Raw genomic sequence first — 17,167 nt, 5'->3', positions numbered from 1 at the left:
GTTGCATAAAAAATGTACAGATGTTTTGTTCTGAATTTTTCTGCAGGCTACTTTTTACGTTTATGTATAACCTATTTATATATATAAAATAACACCTTTTACATATGAAGTTTTTTTCTGTTGTATTTTTACTGGGGCGTGCATTTGTACAGGTGTTTTTTTTTTTTAAAGTTGCTAAAACTTTTATTCAAAAGGCATAAATACTTTTTAGCATATTTCTTAAAAAGGCAAAAGTGGCACACTTATATGGGGAATTTTATTTTTTATTTCTTTTTTGATTTTCGCTTAATTTTTAACTCTTTTGTTCAGATATAAAAATCTACATTGTGTTCCACATACTGTACTATAACTCATGCAAAATAAGAATTATAGATCTGCCATATCGCCGTCATTTTTTCCTTATCTTCATTTGCAACCCACTTGTTGGTGCACATGTACATAATTTTTTGCATGTAATAAATCATCACACAGTCCACAATGGAATGTAATGAACTCGATTCCTTAACATACATAAAAAACATTCACATTGTGTACTTATCTTTTTGTTCTATTGCATTGCTATAAAAAGTATTTATTTAGTGGACGGAAGCTTGAAAGACCATATGGATGATCGAACAGTTCTTGTTATTATTGCCTCTGCCTTTTTACAAGCATGTAACACTTGTTTCTATGTATGTGGTTCCATTAAAATAGGCTTAAGTTTTTTTACATAATAATTTGAGCAAGCACATTATAAGTTTACAAAAGGACATTTTTGGGGGGTCTTTTATCTTCTTCAATAAGATAGAACAAGAACAAATACGTAAATAAAATTTACACAGATGTACTAAAATATATTTAAAGGGCTTGTGTCCTCTGCTTTCGAATTTAAATTGAATGGCTTTCTTTGTGTCCTCTTTAAGAACAAATATTTTTTGCCGCCTGTACATGTCATTCTTCTTTTTGTATTAAAAAATACATGCTTATTTTGCAAAAATCGAAAATAACATTCGTTCTATTCTGAAAGGGGTATAAAAAGCATAATTTCCCTCTCATAAAGTTAATATTTTAAAAAAAAATTTATAAAACGTAAATTAAGGAATTTTATAAAAAGCAAAACTGTGTATATTATATGTTCTCCATTTTTCATGAAACATGCAATAAGGATTTTTTAATAACCCACATTAATGATAAGAGCATTATAATGAATACATGAGAGCATACTTTAAGAGTTGAAGATCTACACTTTATAAATGAATTGAAAAGATGCATTAATTATTTATGTTTAAGTACTGTCCTACGTTATAAGACATTTTGTTGTTAATAAATGGACAAATTCTTAAACAAAATATCTATTTGCAAAATATTTTACATCATTAACGAGTTCCTCGGACTGAGACAGCACATTGCACCATATTTTGTGCGCATCTGTTGCTTTTATTTTATGAACACCTTAAAATTTTCATTTACATTGCCCCATGTGTAGATGTATTATTCCCGCTTGACAACTACATAATGGTGTTATATTAAAAAAAAGAGTGATATTTACATGAGTAATTATGTCTGTAAATGTTCTTTTTCATAAATTACGAAAAAAAGAAGCACAGTATTTTACATAAATTTTGTTGTAATTAAAGAAAAAACAATTGCATATCCTGCACACTTGTAATTACATTCATGTATTCTTAAAAGAATGAACATTTTGCAAAAAATGGGTGTGAAGGGGAAATATCGTTTGGTTTTCAATTCCTATTATCCTATGTTTTTTATATCTGCTATGTAACTTTTTGGAAAGAAACACAAGCATTCTTCTGCATACAACAATCTATTTAATTCTGCACATGTTCCATAAAAAAAAAAAATTATCTGCAAATATCAAGCTTTTTCGTCCTCCATGAATTCTATAGCGGTAAAATTTAGCCATTTTTTTTCAAACAAAAATACCCAACTTAGACACAATAAAGATGTGATTTAATAAATGTGCTTTCATAAAATATGCTGCAAAAATAAATGCAAAAGGATAATTCACAGAAAGTAAATTTAGACATCGAAGTTAATACTGGGTCAACAGCAAAAAAAAAAAAAAAGGATTTAAATAAACTCCATAATCTTTATGGACACCTATGATCTTTCTTAAGTTCCTTTTTTGCAGCTTTTCAAGGTTGTATATTTTGTTCTTCTTAACAACATATGGATACATTTTAATGTGAATAACACGCTTGTAAATGCATTGCATTGTAATTTTATTTATTCCAACACAAAATAGACGGTGAACATTTTGTGTTGCACTTCTATGTTTTAAAAAGTATTGTTACATCTTGATAAGCGATAAGCTTAAAAAGAATATTTTCTATGTTGTGCAAATATTTTTTAATACTCGCCTTTATGTTGCTGTATATAACTGTAGCGTTGAAGCAGTGATTTTGTTTGCTTGTAATATTCTTTATTGTTTCAACTATAACAAAGATGAAAACATTTTAAGTTAAACATTTTTCATGTAGGTCTTTTCGCAATGCGACATTATATTCTAGGTCCATTTTGAGGGATGTGCAAGTTTTGCATAGTCAATGTTAATGAAAATGTTTTTCGAATTACACAAAGAGAATTTTGCTGATGAAAGATTGAAAAGTAAGCATAAGATCTACGCAGTTAAATGCATAGGACATATTTGCTTTGATTAATATATAAGAAAATTATATTTTTCTTAAGTTTGTTGTACTTACATGGATACGATTAATATAATTTTTAGACAATTTTACTTAAATTGCGCAATTTTCATATTGTGTTAACTCTGAATTTGATGCAATACACAAGTGCTACGCATTAGGATGTTCCGTTCATTATTGAATTTAAAGTTTTAAATGTTGTATTCTGAACAAATTAGGGCTTGTTTTGACGCCAAGGTTGAAATTTTAATGAATAAACGTCTCTATAAAAACGATATGAATGTAATAAGTATAACCTACAGTTGCATACATTAGCTTTATATTACTGATCACATTGTGTATATCGTGAGTTATAGAATTTAACACATTGAAAACAAGAATTTTTAACTATTAATCCTTTTTCTAAGCGCAACTGTCTGTTCTAAAGACGCCATGAAATATTAAGTCTTAGATATATTTATTCCATTTATGATGAAAATGGAACACTCACATAAAAAAATTATAGCGCTTGGTCATATACAACATTACGCATTAATGCCTAAAAAAAGACGTTTAATTATTCATAAATGAAAGATAATGCATAAGAGTTTTATCTATTTTATAATAGGACGTTGTTTCTATAAATTTACAAAAATTTTAAAGGTAAAAAGGGTCGTGTCGTGTATGTTAAATTCAAAGTATGTTTATATGCCATGAACTGTATGATATTGTGTTCAACGTTAATTCTTCGTGTCTAAAGGAAAATGTAACATAAAACATCCAACATGCATTCATTAAAAATTCATGCAGTATTCATCACTTAAGATAAAACTTATAAGTCCAAAAAATGCAAAAGCAGCTAATCAGTTGTTCAGCTATGTATACATTACGAAATTCCTAAGATAACGCAGTCTATTAAAGTAATAACACTATAACTGGAGATGCATAGTACACGCCTGATGTGTGAAAAGTAGCATTAGTTCTAAATGAATGTTGTGTAAATCGTAACAATTTTTTCCCCGTCATGGTGTACAATAAACAATTCCACAGGTGAAAATATTCACGCAATGCAAAGGCACAAAAGACAATTATTTTTTACTTTTTATTGATGCATTCTACAAAAAATTAAATTAAATGGTGCACTGTTCTTGGTAAAAAATGTTTTATTTTGTCTTTTTGAAATTTTTCTGTGGGACCCCGACTAGTGTTTGCTTATGATTGACCGGTATAAATTGTATCGGATAAAAGATAACTAACACTTAATAAACACATTTATATATGATGATAGGTCTTGTTCGGTATACACGTTAATTAAACATCTTTAAAACAAATTATTTTAGAAAAAACAAATTTATAACGAAAGAAATACCTTCTTAAAAGTTCTTAATCCAACATTAAAATATTATTTTTTGTAGCAAAATATAAATTACATAGAAGAATTTTTAACCAAAGGAAATATACAGTCAATATATTGACATTTGAAACTTGTTGAAAGTCACATCAAAATAAGTATTATTTACAGATACTTGCGACATGTTTACTTGAAAAGACAATAATAATAAACAATACGTACAATTAAGAAGTTAAAATTAATTATTTAACAGAAATTATAATTTAAAATAAACCTTAATAATAATGTGTATAAAAAATAAATGATTCACTCGTTTCTGTTATTATTTTTAATTATAAAGAAATTGTTAATTAAAACAAAATTATTTAAAATAAAAAAAAAATAAGTTGTTTATTATTTTATAATAAATTTAAAATTTCGTAACTATAATAATTATATTTCGTATAAAAAAAATATATTTAATTATAAAAATAATCATAAATAAATAATTCTTAATACAAAAAATTAATTATACATAACAATACAATTAATATAAATTATTTCTAAACATAAATATTAAAATAAAATTTAATAAATTAATTAATTAAACTTAATAAATAAAATAATTAATACAAAAATATATATTAATTTAACATTAAAAGAATTAATTAGTTAAATTAAAAATGAATATATATATGTAAAATAATTAAATTATAAATAACAAATAATAATATATTAAATACAATGTATATGTGCTAATTATTTAATAATAAAATATATTAATTAAATGTTAATATGTATAATAAATAAAAATAATTAAAAGTTAAATAAATTAAATAATTATTAAATGTATAATGCGAATTTAATTATATTATGATTAAATATAATTAAAACAATAATATATATAATTAATTATTTTTAATTAATTAATTAAAACATAATAAAATAAATAATTTTTATTTAATAAACAATATATTTATTATATATTAATTTAATTATTCAAACTTAAATAAATATGTGTAACTTATTTTAATTGGTTATATTAATATATAATACACACACGTATATATAATAATTATGTTCTTATTAATTTTCTTATAATAAATGTAAATAAAATATATATTAAATATTTAATTATAAAAAATGTAAATTAAATAACATAATAACTTTTAATTATATTATACTTTTTTGTATGTATATTAATAAAATTAAATAAAAATAATATTTAAATATAATTAAATTAATTTATTTTAATAAATATATTTCATTAATTATTTATTTTTAATTTCTTTTTAACATTAATACATCATTGTTATCATTATTAAATATTTTATTAATCAATTAAAATAATATAAATGAAATAATATATTTTATTTAATTATATATATATTAGTATTATTTATTTCAAATTATTTTAAGTTTAATTTTATTAATATATTTTATTAATAATATTATTATTTATTTTTATTTATTTAATAATTATTATTTTATTTAGTTAAGTTATTTATATTTGAATTATTAATTATATTTAATTTGCAATTTGATTATTTTTAAAATCTTTAAAATATTGTTAATGAATCATTTTATTTATATTAGATTAATTATAATGATAATTAACATATAGCAATTATGTATTATTATATTATAATTAATATAAAATAAATTTAATATAATAAATTAATGAATGTATTAAATTTATATAGTATTATTAATTCCAAAATATATTTATTTAAAATTATATTTATAATATATGTATAATTTAATTAATAATAAATATTTAAATTTAATTATTTTAATAATTAATTATGTAGTAATTATATTTTAATATATTTATTCAATAATTTTAATATTTATTTATATAATATTATTTTATTTAATATCGATTATTATTTTTAAATATATTTTTTATGTATTAATATAAAGTATGTTAAATAATTTTAAAAAATTACGCTTTGTATTTAATTTAAGTTTTGTTTTTTTATTATTAGTTTAAATTTTAAAATATATAATGTTTTTTTTTTTTTATATTATATTTTAATTTATTATATATATTTATTTTTATTTTAATTTGTCATATTTAATATATTATAATATTTATCTTTGTTTTACTAATTTAAATAATATAAAGAATTAATATATTTTTTTTTTATTTGTCTATTATTTAGTTATTAATATATTTATTTTAATTATTTTATTTTCCTATATATTTAATTTTTATTTTAAAATTATTTTTATAATAATATAAACTTATTTTTTTATTACTATTCTTATAATATTTTTTGATTAATTTATTATTATACATATAATAGTATATATATTAATTTAAATTATTGTTTATGTTATAATATATTTTTACTTATATATTTATTATTTTTTATTTAAATGGTAATATTCATACATAAATACATTAGACTTACTTTTAATTTTTATAGTTACCCTTTATGTTATTGCTAATGAATTTTATTATTTTATTATTATTACACTATTCTTCATTTCTTTTTAACATTAAATACATATATTAAGTAATAAGGGTATTATTAATGTGGTAGAAATAACATTTATTAAAGTCTTTTTTAATTATAAGTTCATTAACAGAATAAAATAGAGTGAAGTTTAGTGTAGATTGATATGTATATCATAAACGCATCAAATGAAAATTATATGCAAAAGATTTGATATTTCAAATAAAATTATGATGAATTTGTTTTCACTGAAAATTTTAATGTGTAAAGACCACAAGTTTCAGTTAATTGGATATTAACCATATGTTATCGTTACATTGTAACTGTTTTAGTATACTGTTTTAAAAAGGAAAACAAGCATAATTGACAATAGTATGTATTAGATCACCTCTCTTATAATATAAAGCCTTTTTTTGTTACCGTTTTAATATTACGTATATGCTTAGCGATATTATTCTGGGTCAACAATTACTTTATTATTGTACATGAAATGTTCAAACACTTTTGCAGAGAACACATATATGTCTTTACTTAATTAAAGAGAAACGTTTCTGAAAAAATTTTCTACAAAGAAAGAGCCTATATGTGCTTTATGAAATTAATCTTAATGTTCTTTTTATGCTTAAAAAGATGCAGACATGTCTTCTTTGCCAAGTTTGATTGATAAGTCTTTATAGGTCCATATGAAATATTATAATGTTACAATACATGTCTTTTCTTTCTGATAATGTCCTATTAACTGAGAATTAGTGAGTTTTAGAACTGTTGCAGTATTAATGCAGAACAGATTCAACAAGAAAGAGCACACATTAACACATTCTTTGTTTGGGGGGATAGTAACAAACGTATAATTTCTCATATATTTACCATTGGCATTGCTTTGAAGTTGTTCATTGCATGTTTTATGAAATAAATGTTCTCATCTATAACCTTTTTTAAATCAGCAAATAAAAAAGGGAAATAATAAAACATTAAAATGGGGAAAATAAACTAAAATGTATGACACAACATACGATAGTATCAGCCTGTATAACCAAGGGATTATCCTCAAGTGATATTCAAAACATGTAAGGGGGTTGATTTATCGCAGAAATGAAATACTTAATTTTTTTGAACTATTAACACAGATTCGTTAAGTAAAAGTGAAATATTTATAGTGGACATGTGTAATAGTGCTTTTTCGTGTAAAAATGTGAAGAACAAGTAGGAAATATATGAAATGTTCTTTTATTCAAAATAGTCCATTTACATACCTTCTTTTTTTTTTTTTGCCTTTCTTTTTTTCGTCTTTTCGTATAATGTTTCACAACATGATTTTATGTGGCATTCACATAAGTAATATACTTCAGGTTTCATTTCAAGATAACACGTTTTTTTTTAATGCTTTGGTAAATATAAAATTTATTAAAAAGTTGTTGCGAAATCACTATCATAGTGTACGAACAATAATATATACACGTGATGTTGCCACTGCACTTAAAAAAGTGTGTTGATGATAATTCGTAAACCTTAATGCGCCTCAACATTCAACATTTAAAATTCATGTATGTGAGTGTCCGCATATATTTGATACATTGTTGTTATGTTCCCTAATTTTAGTAATGAATAATACTAAGGCAAATATTGAAAATATAAAGGTCCTCGTTATGCTGGAAAGAAAAATGGTAATTACAATTTTTTAAAGAACCATATTGGTATTGTTCTAAAGACCCTGTTGCAGTTAAGCTCTGTTGCGTGAAAAGTATAAAACGCAATAAAAACGCTTTTAAGATTTTTAATACATGTGTTAGAAATGCGCAGAAGAGTTTGTTATGTGCTTAATGTTTGTTCTTTATTAGGTAATAGTAAGAATAGATACCCTGTAAATTTCCCCTCTTTTAGAAAATAAGCATTTTGGAAAATAAGAATGAAGAAATTTATCATGTACACCAAATTATTACATATTTTACAGCATTAAAATAACAAGTGTCCAATGAGGAATGCACATAAACATGTATATAGTATAAACAAAAAGTGCTACTTTTATGGAAGAATGCTATTACACAAATTAAACGTCTGTATTCCTTTCTAGCGCTTGTGTCTACACATGTTCTTTGTGTCATTTCAAAGATAGTAAGGGGTTCTATAAAGCAGGTCAAATTAGATTAAAGAACCAATTTAATATATTTTACTCCTGCCCAATATGTGGTCTAACACAAGGCAAATAGCTTAATTGTTATTTAGATAAAAGAATCGTTTTACACCAATAGGAATAAATACTTATTTTAAAATGAGAACAGAAGTCTTGTATAATCCATTTAAACAAGCACATAATTTTACTGCTACAATTATCAACAGATAACACGTTCATGCAACCTTTCTGAGATTTCATTATGTCCACTTTCTTACGGTTCTTTTTCTTACCGTTTAATGTCATAAATGTTTTATCTGTATCTACAATTTCTATAGTATAACCTATCTAGTTTGTTTAACATACCGCTGTTTTAATACAATTATTAAATGAACCCCCTACAAATTCATAATTTGTTTTGATAAAAATGAAGAACCCAGACACAGAACAAAGCAAAAGCATGAAAAATTTAGCGCCTTTACAGAAAAGAAAAAAAAGGTTTTGTATACTCTGAAACGCGATTATAACGCCATAATAATACGATTACAAATAATTTTGACGTTTTTTTGGATGAATTAATTGAATATTTGAAAGGGACTAACAGAACAATTGCGCGTTTATTTTTGCTTTCCTGTGCCCATTAACACCTTCATTTTATCCGTACATATTACCTTACAGTGCGCCACCGCAAAATTTGAATTGTAAATCTAAGTTATAAGCAGAAAGACATAGAAGACAGCACATTTAAACGTACATTTAAAAAATGTGTGTTTGACAATGTAAGCGTGATGAGCAATTTTAATATGTTACATATGCGAATGTGTGTCTTACACTTCTTTTGATGCCCTTTTGTATATTCCATATATGTATATATAGTTACACTAATTCTTTTTAAAGACCAAGAATAACATAGCTGCATTAAAAACAAATGTGCATTCAATGAACATTGTCTAACAATTGAATATTCACTTTTTAGAAAGTGACAGAAGAACAAAATACAAAATAAGGAAAAAGAAGAAAAATCAGGTTTTTCTTTTCATCTTCCGGTTTTTCATATTGTGAAATATTAATAATTAAATAATACACGTACATTTGTTTTATTTGCTTCGTCTAACTTCGTCCATATAAAGTTTTATATTCATATTAATATTTTTTGCTTGTGTAAAGTATATTTGTTTTAATTTTAAGCATGTGTTTTTAAACCGAAAGTACTTTTTTTTTGGGGGGGGGGGGTGCACACGGCAAAAATGAATAGATTTATTCTGTAGTATGGAAAACAAAATGAAACACTTAAGTGCACCATCTCAAATCTTTTTTAAATTTAAAAAAAAAGAAAAAAAATTTAAGAATTACATATTAACAAAATATTTTTTTTTCCCCAAAATATTTTACACAATTAAAGAGAATTTTAATTATAAAAAAAAAAAAAATGTAAAAATTGTTATATTACAAGAAAATTATTTGACAATTGTTTTTAATATCTTACTGTTCATTTGCGTTTTTTCTTGGTTATTTAAAACTATAGTATGTAAAATTTGAAAAATGAAATTTACGGAGTAAGGCTGCAGGGAAAAATAAAAAATGGTAAAATGTGTTAACGCTTTAATTTAAAGCACAAAAAAAAAAAAAAAAAAAAGAAAGGTAAAACATTTGTGAACATCGGGATAATTTGAAAAGCGAACTCTTTTGTGTAATTTGTTTAAATGTAGCACTGGCTCAATTTCACTATGTATTGTCTATTGAAAAATGCATTAAACTTCGATAAGTTTAAGAACATCAAAATTGACTTAATTAACAAGGTAAAGGCCTCTGACACTACAGATTCTCATGAAGAAAATGAAGTATTCAACCTTTTAAAAGATAAAGAGTTTTTCTCTGAAGAATTAGAACTGAGTAGACATAACAATTTGGAATGCACATCTTCACTGAAAAAAAAATTGAAACATATTAATAAATTAGAACGGCATTTAAATGATATAACGAACTTAAGACAACTTGAAAAATGTAGGTTATATAAAGACACAGGTAGAGTTAAAACAATTCACAGGAGAACCGTAGGAGTTTCTTCATTTTTAAAAAATGGGCATGGTGATGGTTATGACGATAAGAGCATGGAAATGTTCAATAGCAATGTTCCGCTCTATGGAGAAATCAAAAGAATGTATAAAGATGTGTTTTGTAAAACAGTGTCCAGGAGGATCCAGAAAAAGGGATTAATAAGAAAAACATTTTTTAAAACGTTCATGTTTAAGTTCATTTCTGAGTTAAACAGTAATAGTGACAGGAAGCATGTAGACATAACTAAATTTGAGCTGACAAACGGAAAATTAATTGCGTATGTTCACTGTTATAAAAAATGGTCCCCTGAGAAAGTGCACCATGTTAGAAATGTGCAGATTTATTTAAAAAAGAAATTTTATTATAAATCTATCATTACAAAAAAAAGTGTTAGTTCTATAAAAAGGAATAAACAAATGCGAACGTACTTAAGGAGGGAAAAGTCCGAACGGTATTGCGATGATAGGAACCAAGTTAAAGGGGGCTCCAACGAATTGCATAATGCACCAGAAAAAATATACACAAACCGCGAGAAAGATCAAAAAAACGAATTTAACAATTGCTGTACCCATAACTGTGAAGAATCGTCCTTTTTCGTGAAACCACTTGAGACGAAGCAGCTTCCTAACAAAAATGATGCTAATTCTGTAATGGCAAAATGGAATTGTTTACAGTCATCTGCAGACAAAAAGGTAAGACTTAATTTGCACAAGTGTCGCAAAAACTGCTTCTCCATGAAGTAGACACCTATTGAGAATATAAATATATTCGTAAGAATAAGAACGAATGATCGTTTGTTCTTGTTAAAAATTTGCATATATATATGTACTTGTGCGTGCTTTGCAAAATTGAGGTAAACAATTAGGTTCACAACGGGCAATTTTACCTTTCGCAGGAATTTGACAAGAACACAGGGAGAAATGCTTACGTAGAGTGTGTTAGCAGGTGCGGAGCTGCAAGCACGAGTGAAACGGTCAACACTTTAATAGAAGGGGGATACAGGGAGAATTTAAAAATCCACAGCTTTAGGAAACATGGAAATGCAGAAATGAATGATCTGAATAAGAATAAGGAAGTGTTCGAAATTCACAATTCGGAAAACGTACATAAAAATTCATCAAGTCAGAAAAACAAAAATTGGAATGAAATCCGCAGAGTGAGCAGCAATGACCAGCCGAATAATAAAAAGGAATTTAAAAGAATCAGGGACCCCCGTGTTCAATTTTTCAGCAACAATGTTAACTTTTACGGGACAGTGATTAATGAAGAGAAGTGTGAAGAAGAAAATACAAAGAAGGATGATAACCTTTCGGATCAAAATATTATGAAAAATGGAGAAATGAACGAAATAAAGCAGAAAATCAAAACAGCGCTAACCAGCTTGAATAATATAAGAAAGAACAATTATAAGTTAAAATTTTGTCTTGAAAAAGAAATTATAGATAACACCATCCACCAAAATGAGTTAAAAAGAAGTTTAGGTTCCGTTTTTAGTGAAAATAGTACACATAACAAAAGTGCGCACGTGGGTCGAAATTACCCCAACCGGGGAAGTAAAAATGTAGACAAGCACAGAAATAGTACAAACGATGGTGACAGCCATCACGGGCAAAAGGCTAAAACGCAAAGAGAAGAAAATGTACAAAACGGTTTCTGCAATCATGTTAGGAGCATAGGCGAAAAGGTCACATTGGAGGGAAAAGGCGGCAGTGGTTGCAATAGTATGAGTTGTGAAAAAAAAAAAAACGAACATCTTCACTCAATTGAAGGTGTAAAATTAACACGCACTGTTATAAAAAGTAAACAAAATGAAGCAAAAAACAAATTAGTCAGTGAGAAGCAGACTCAAAGGAACCACTTTAACGAATCTAGGGGCACCGAACTGGTTCAAAAGCGTTACACAAATGGGAAAAAGGAGCAAAATATAGCAAAAAGCGACACAAAACTGAGCGATCGTGCATTTACATTAAATGGAAAAACGCGAAATACACATATCTGCAGTGGTAAAAGTCTGAAGGATGAAGAGAAAAGTGGCACTTTAAATAACACCCCAAAAGTGCATACTTGGGAAGTGTCCGTTCAGGCAAAAAAGAACAGCTTAAAAAATAACGAAAAGGAAAAGATTCATGGAATTGACGAAAAGGTGCGTAGTACGTTTTTAGGTCACCCAAAAAACAAAGTTGAAAAGGTAGAAGCGCAAGAAATGGACAGAAAAAATGAATACAGCAAAGTTGGAGGTAAACATAAAAATTTAAGTGGGGTGAACAAATGGACAAAGCAATTTAAAGAAAATAATAACTACGAGGATAGAAACAAAAGTAAGGAAACAATTAAAAATGTTGAAGCAAATAATTTGAATAATCCCTTGGATGATGACAAAAGAACGCATAACATAGTTGCTAATTCGAGGGATTGTACCAAAAGAATCACAGCTTCACAAGAAATCCTTTGTAATGAAACAAATAGGGAAAGGAAACAGTTTGACCTAAGTAACGTAAGAAACATAAAAAAAATAATAACCTGCGGAATATATGTAAACAAAGAGGTGGACCGAATAAATAAAAGAAACAAAATTGCAATAAGCATAATTGAGAACTATGTAGAAAGCACAAATAGGACATATTCATTTTTTTCCAAGCAAAAGGAAAAAAAGGCGTATCTTCGGAAAAATTGTATACCTGGAAGGGAATATGACAAAAAAGAGGCCAAAAATTTCCCAGGCTTGTATGACCATTATGCATGTCTACTGCTTAACGTTAAAAATTGCAAAGTTGTGTGATGTGAGAAAAACCGTAATGGTCTTAACAATTAACACTTTTTTTTTTTTTTTTTCGTTACGCTGCTATGTTTTAGTTATTTGTTTATGAAATGATAAAATTAAAATTATGACTTTTTTTTTCGATAAAGAACAGGGAAGGTGATTCTTCCCGCGTGTTTGTTTTTCATTTCCCTTTTTTTTAGAGTACTAATTAACTACCTCACATTTTGTGTCATTTGTTAGCAGTTATAAAATATGTGTATTGGTGCATTTGCACCATTCGACAAACTCTTTTTAAGTATCTCAAAAAAATGCACAATGTCGTTATAATATGTTTGTTCTTATGTAACCATTTCAATGGCACTGGCAAACTTGTATAACACGTTCTGTGTGATCCACTAAAAGAGTAAGCATTCGAATTGGTTCTACCACGTTGTAAAGGGTGATAAATGTTTAAACAACAAATTACAGACTCATGTGCAGGAAAAATCGAGCTCGTTTTTCTTCAAACACTGGGAAAAGGGAACGCACTTAAAAATGACCCTCCCAGCAATTGGTAGCTTCCTTTTTTAATCTGAATTTGTTGAAAAGTAGCAGATACATGTTTTGAAAAGAAACAAATTTGCCCTCAATAGGCGCATACTTGTGTGTAATTTGGGCCTTTTAAACAAACACTAATGGTCATGCATTTTTTGCCTTTTTTTCTCCCCGATGGCTCAAAACGGGCAGTGTTTATAAAGGCACATTGTTACTTTTGTACAGTGTTACTTTTTAAAATTATATATATATTTTTCCCCACAAAAAAAATCGGGAAATTACGACAATTGCGTTGAAGCCTTGTGCCAAGATAATAAAAAAAACGTTACTGTCTACACTCACTATGTGCATATAACACCTATCAGGGATGAAAATGAAAAGGTACAATTTGATGTAAAATATATTGCAGGAGTAACCACGAAAATGGTGCACTTTTTTTATGCGTAAAACAAAAAAAAAATAAATAAGGAGCACATATTTGCGCCTGCACATTTTACTGTGTGCCTTCATGATCATTTTGCTATGTATTTCATTATGTTTTTACTCTTTAAGAAGGCAGAATTTTTTTTTTTTTTTTCCATCATATATGTGATTGTACATTTTTGCAATACAGTGAGTATATGTTTGACGAATGTATACATTGCTGAATAAAATTATTTGAAAATGGCAAAAAGGGTAAATTAAAAGTGTTATATAGACATCCCTTTCAACTTTATAATGGGTACACTTTGCATTTTTCGGTAAAAAATAAACTCACGTGTACCCTTGTGTTTACATTTACGTCAGAACAGTTTTGCTCGGAAAAAAAAAATCAACTGAAACAATGTTGACGAGTAGGAATTAAGTCTTTTGCATGTGGGACTTCAAAAGATTGTCCATGCGTGCCTGCGCTTGGGGGGGTACATACATACACATATACACATGTATGCATTTTTGTGCGTATTTTTTCATATATGCTCATACGCGTGCGCGAGCACCCCCGCCGCGTTTGCCAAGCGAACAAATCAGGAGAAAGCAAATTTCCCTCGCGAGTGATGAACGCGTTTTTAGTGCGCAAGCGCGTTGGGCGTCACCTATCACGCAGAGCTTTCATCCTCCCCACCCTCTAGTATTAATAAAATAAAGCAGAAAGCTTAATCCGTTCTCAAATAAAAACACATACCATGGTCTCCCATGCATGCATGTGGGGACCCCACTTGAAACTGCATACAAAATAGCACTGTGACAAAATGAAGAGCAATTCGATCTTCGAAAATCTGAGCGACTTCTCAAGTTCGTATGTGGACAAAATTCACAGGAGCAAAGAGGACGATGACGCCAATATAGCCTTCCTGTGCAATAGGAAGGAAGCAGTTCTACATAATAGAAGGGTGAACATGGATAATTTACTCATAAACAATGAGTACAATTTCGTACCCCAGTTAGACATAGTTAATAAGCACATCGCTGTGAAACCGTACACACAAGACGTTTCTCATCATGTGAGGGGAACTAAACGGAGTGACAAAAGGTTTGGTGATGCAGATGCGGACCCAAGCCGGCAAAGGGTGCGGCCGAAAATGGCCTCCAAATTGCTTCCCCCAGTGGGGCAACCGGTAAGGAAAAAGGCCGCGCACAATGGTAGGCAAAGGGTTAAACAAAGGATCGGGCAAACAATGCGAAACAACTCAGAACAAGAGGTGGGTCGAGGGACACGACAAAACACACCTCAAGCGGTAGGACAAAAGAGTAGACATGGGGAGGAACCCAGGGAAATACATACAAACGAACGGGACCAAGATGTGCTCGAAGAAAAACATCTCAGGAGCCCCACCTCTTCCTCGGATTGGTATGACAAAAACATGTACAGAAATTATTATCTACTAAACAAAAGTTGCTCATACTTAAAGTCCAAATGTGATAGGGATACAGTTTTAGATCCATATAGAATGGAGGTGGAGGAACGGATCAATGGAAACCACCAGTTTAATCTTCGTGATGAAAATGATGAGAAAGATGGTCACATGTGTGCCCAGAGTTATCCTTATGATAAAGAAAAAGTGCGTAAAAAAAGGGCGTTTCATTTCAAAATTGATAAGGAAAAAGCTTCTGATTTGGGAACATATAATGGTAGTATGAGCTCGGACATGTTATTATATAATAGCGAATATGATGATGGTAAGTACCCGGATAAAACAGAGACATATGATTTTTTAAAAGAATGTGATTATGAAAATGGCACAAATTCTGCGGACCGAACAAAATACGACGATGATGGATCATCTCTCGAGATGCTACACACTCTTGAGTACGAAAAGGACACCAACATTTCGGATATAAAAAATTTCCCCGTGCGCACACGTTCATACAGACACAGAGGAGAAACGTACGCGGAAAAAAAAAATATATCATCAAGTAGTAACATGTCTCAATTGATGCAAATAAAATATTTAATAAATAAAAAAAAAAATTCATCCAACAGAAAAAATGGAAATTCCCCATTTTATGATTATAAAAATAACAACACATTTGTAAAATTGCTCATGACTGAAATAAAAATAGAAACAAAGCTATACAACTTAATTTTATTTCTGTTCCTGTTGATAGTATTATCACTCTTTAAGGATATATCTAATTACATAGTTATTACAAGAAAGTGCTACAACATATATGAAAATCCAATAAAATCAATTAAAAGAATATTAAAATGTGTAATTTGGGCTTTAAAAATTGGGTATAAATGCACTTCTCCATTTATTCTGTATATGTTATCATTTTTTGGTGTAATAATTTTCCGCACTTTTTTACTTCTCAACATTCCTATCTTCCTTTTGTTATTTTATTGCAAATTTTTTCTGAAAAATGACGATTCCTCTGTTAAGCTATACCTCCTTTTTGTTGTCAACATATACAAGTATATTGTTTTCCATTTTGTTCATATTTTAAAGAATTATTCCAATAACATTTGTTTCCGTGATTTTTTGTCCGTCATTTGTGTATCTTTTCATTTCATTTTTTTTTCCCTCTATCGAATTGTTCACAAAATTTACACTAATAAAGTTCGATAAGTTTTTTCCTTCAAAATTGGGGAGCGATAGAATAGCATATGTGTGTGTCGGGGGGGCGGAGTGCGTATCAATATGCACAGCGCTAATTAATATCGCATATAAGCTTCACTACAGACATGATAAATGAAACTTAGCAGGGGTAATCGTTCCCATCAGGTGAATATTTCCTCATTAAAAGCTACCAAAAATAAAGGCAGGGTCACTACCCCATCTATTAGCTCGCACGTTCATTTGCACCTTT

At 27.9% G+C, this 17,167-nt stretch overlaps 4 protein-coding genes across 4 annotated transcripts; 3 read left to right on the top strand and 1 right to left on the bottom strand.

The window, feature by feature from the left end:
* Positions 1 to 6,604: 6,604 nt before the first annotated feature.
* On the top strand, positions 6,605 to 8,378 carry AK88_00607 (uncharacterized protein; the record flags this gene model as incomplete). Its single annotated transcript, XM_012478255.1, has 5 exons — positions 6,605 to 6,680; positions 7,544 to 7,619; positions 7,753 to 7,850; positions 8,016 to 8,080; positions 8,298 to 8,378. 5 exons carry the CDS (start codon positions 6,605 to 6,607, stop codon positions 8,376 to 8,378), a joined length of 396 nt encoding a protein of 131 aa, XP_012333678.1.
* Positions 8,379 to 8,631: 253 nt separating this feature from the next.
* Positions 8,632 to 9,618, bottom strand: AK88_00606 (uncharacterized protein; the record flags this gene model as incomplete). Its single annotated transcript, XM_012478254.1, has 4 exons — positions 8,632 to 8,775; positions 8,893 to 9,002; positions 9,203 to 9,233; positions 9,526 to 9,618. The coding sequence occupies 4 exons, from the start codon at positions 9,616 to 9,618 to the stop codon at positions 8,632 to 8,634; spliced, it is 378 nt and encodes a 125-aa protein (XP_012333677.1).
* A 635-nt stretch (positions 9,619 to 10,253) lies between these two features.
* Positions 10,254 to 13,363, top strand: AK88_00605 (uncharacterized protein; the record flags this gene model as incomplete). The annotated part of the gene is made up of 2 exons (XM_012478253.1): positions 10,254 to 11,276; positions 11,480 to 13,363. The coding sequence occupies 2 exons, from the start codon at positions 10,254 to 10,256 to the stop codon at positions 13,361 to 13,363; spliced, it is 2,907 nt and encodes a 968-aa protein (XP_012333676.1).
* Positions 13,364 to 15,108: 1,745 nt separating this feature from the next.
* Positions 15,109 to 16,926, top strand: AK88_00604 (uncharacterized protein; the record flags this gene model as incomplete). Its single annotated transcript, XM_012478252.1, has 1 exon — positions 15,109 to 16,926. One exon carries the CDS (start codon positions 15,109 to 15,111, stop codon positions 16,924 to 16,926), a length of 1,818 nt encoding a protein of 605 aa, XP_012333675.1.
* Between the last annotated feature and the right edge of the window lie 241 nt (positions 16,927 to 17,167).

This window comes from Plasmodium fragile (genome assembly GCF_000956335.1).
Source record: "Plasmodium fragile strain nilgiri unplaced genomic scaffold supercont1.5, whole genome shotgun sequence".
NCBI classification, from domain to species: domain Eukaryota; phylum Apicomplexa; class Aconoidasida; order Haemosporida; family Plasmodiidae; genus Plasmodium; species Plasmodium fragile.
This window is presented reverse-complemented; position numbering and strand designations above follow the sequence as displayed.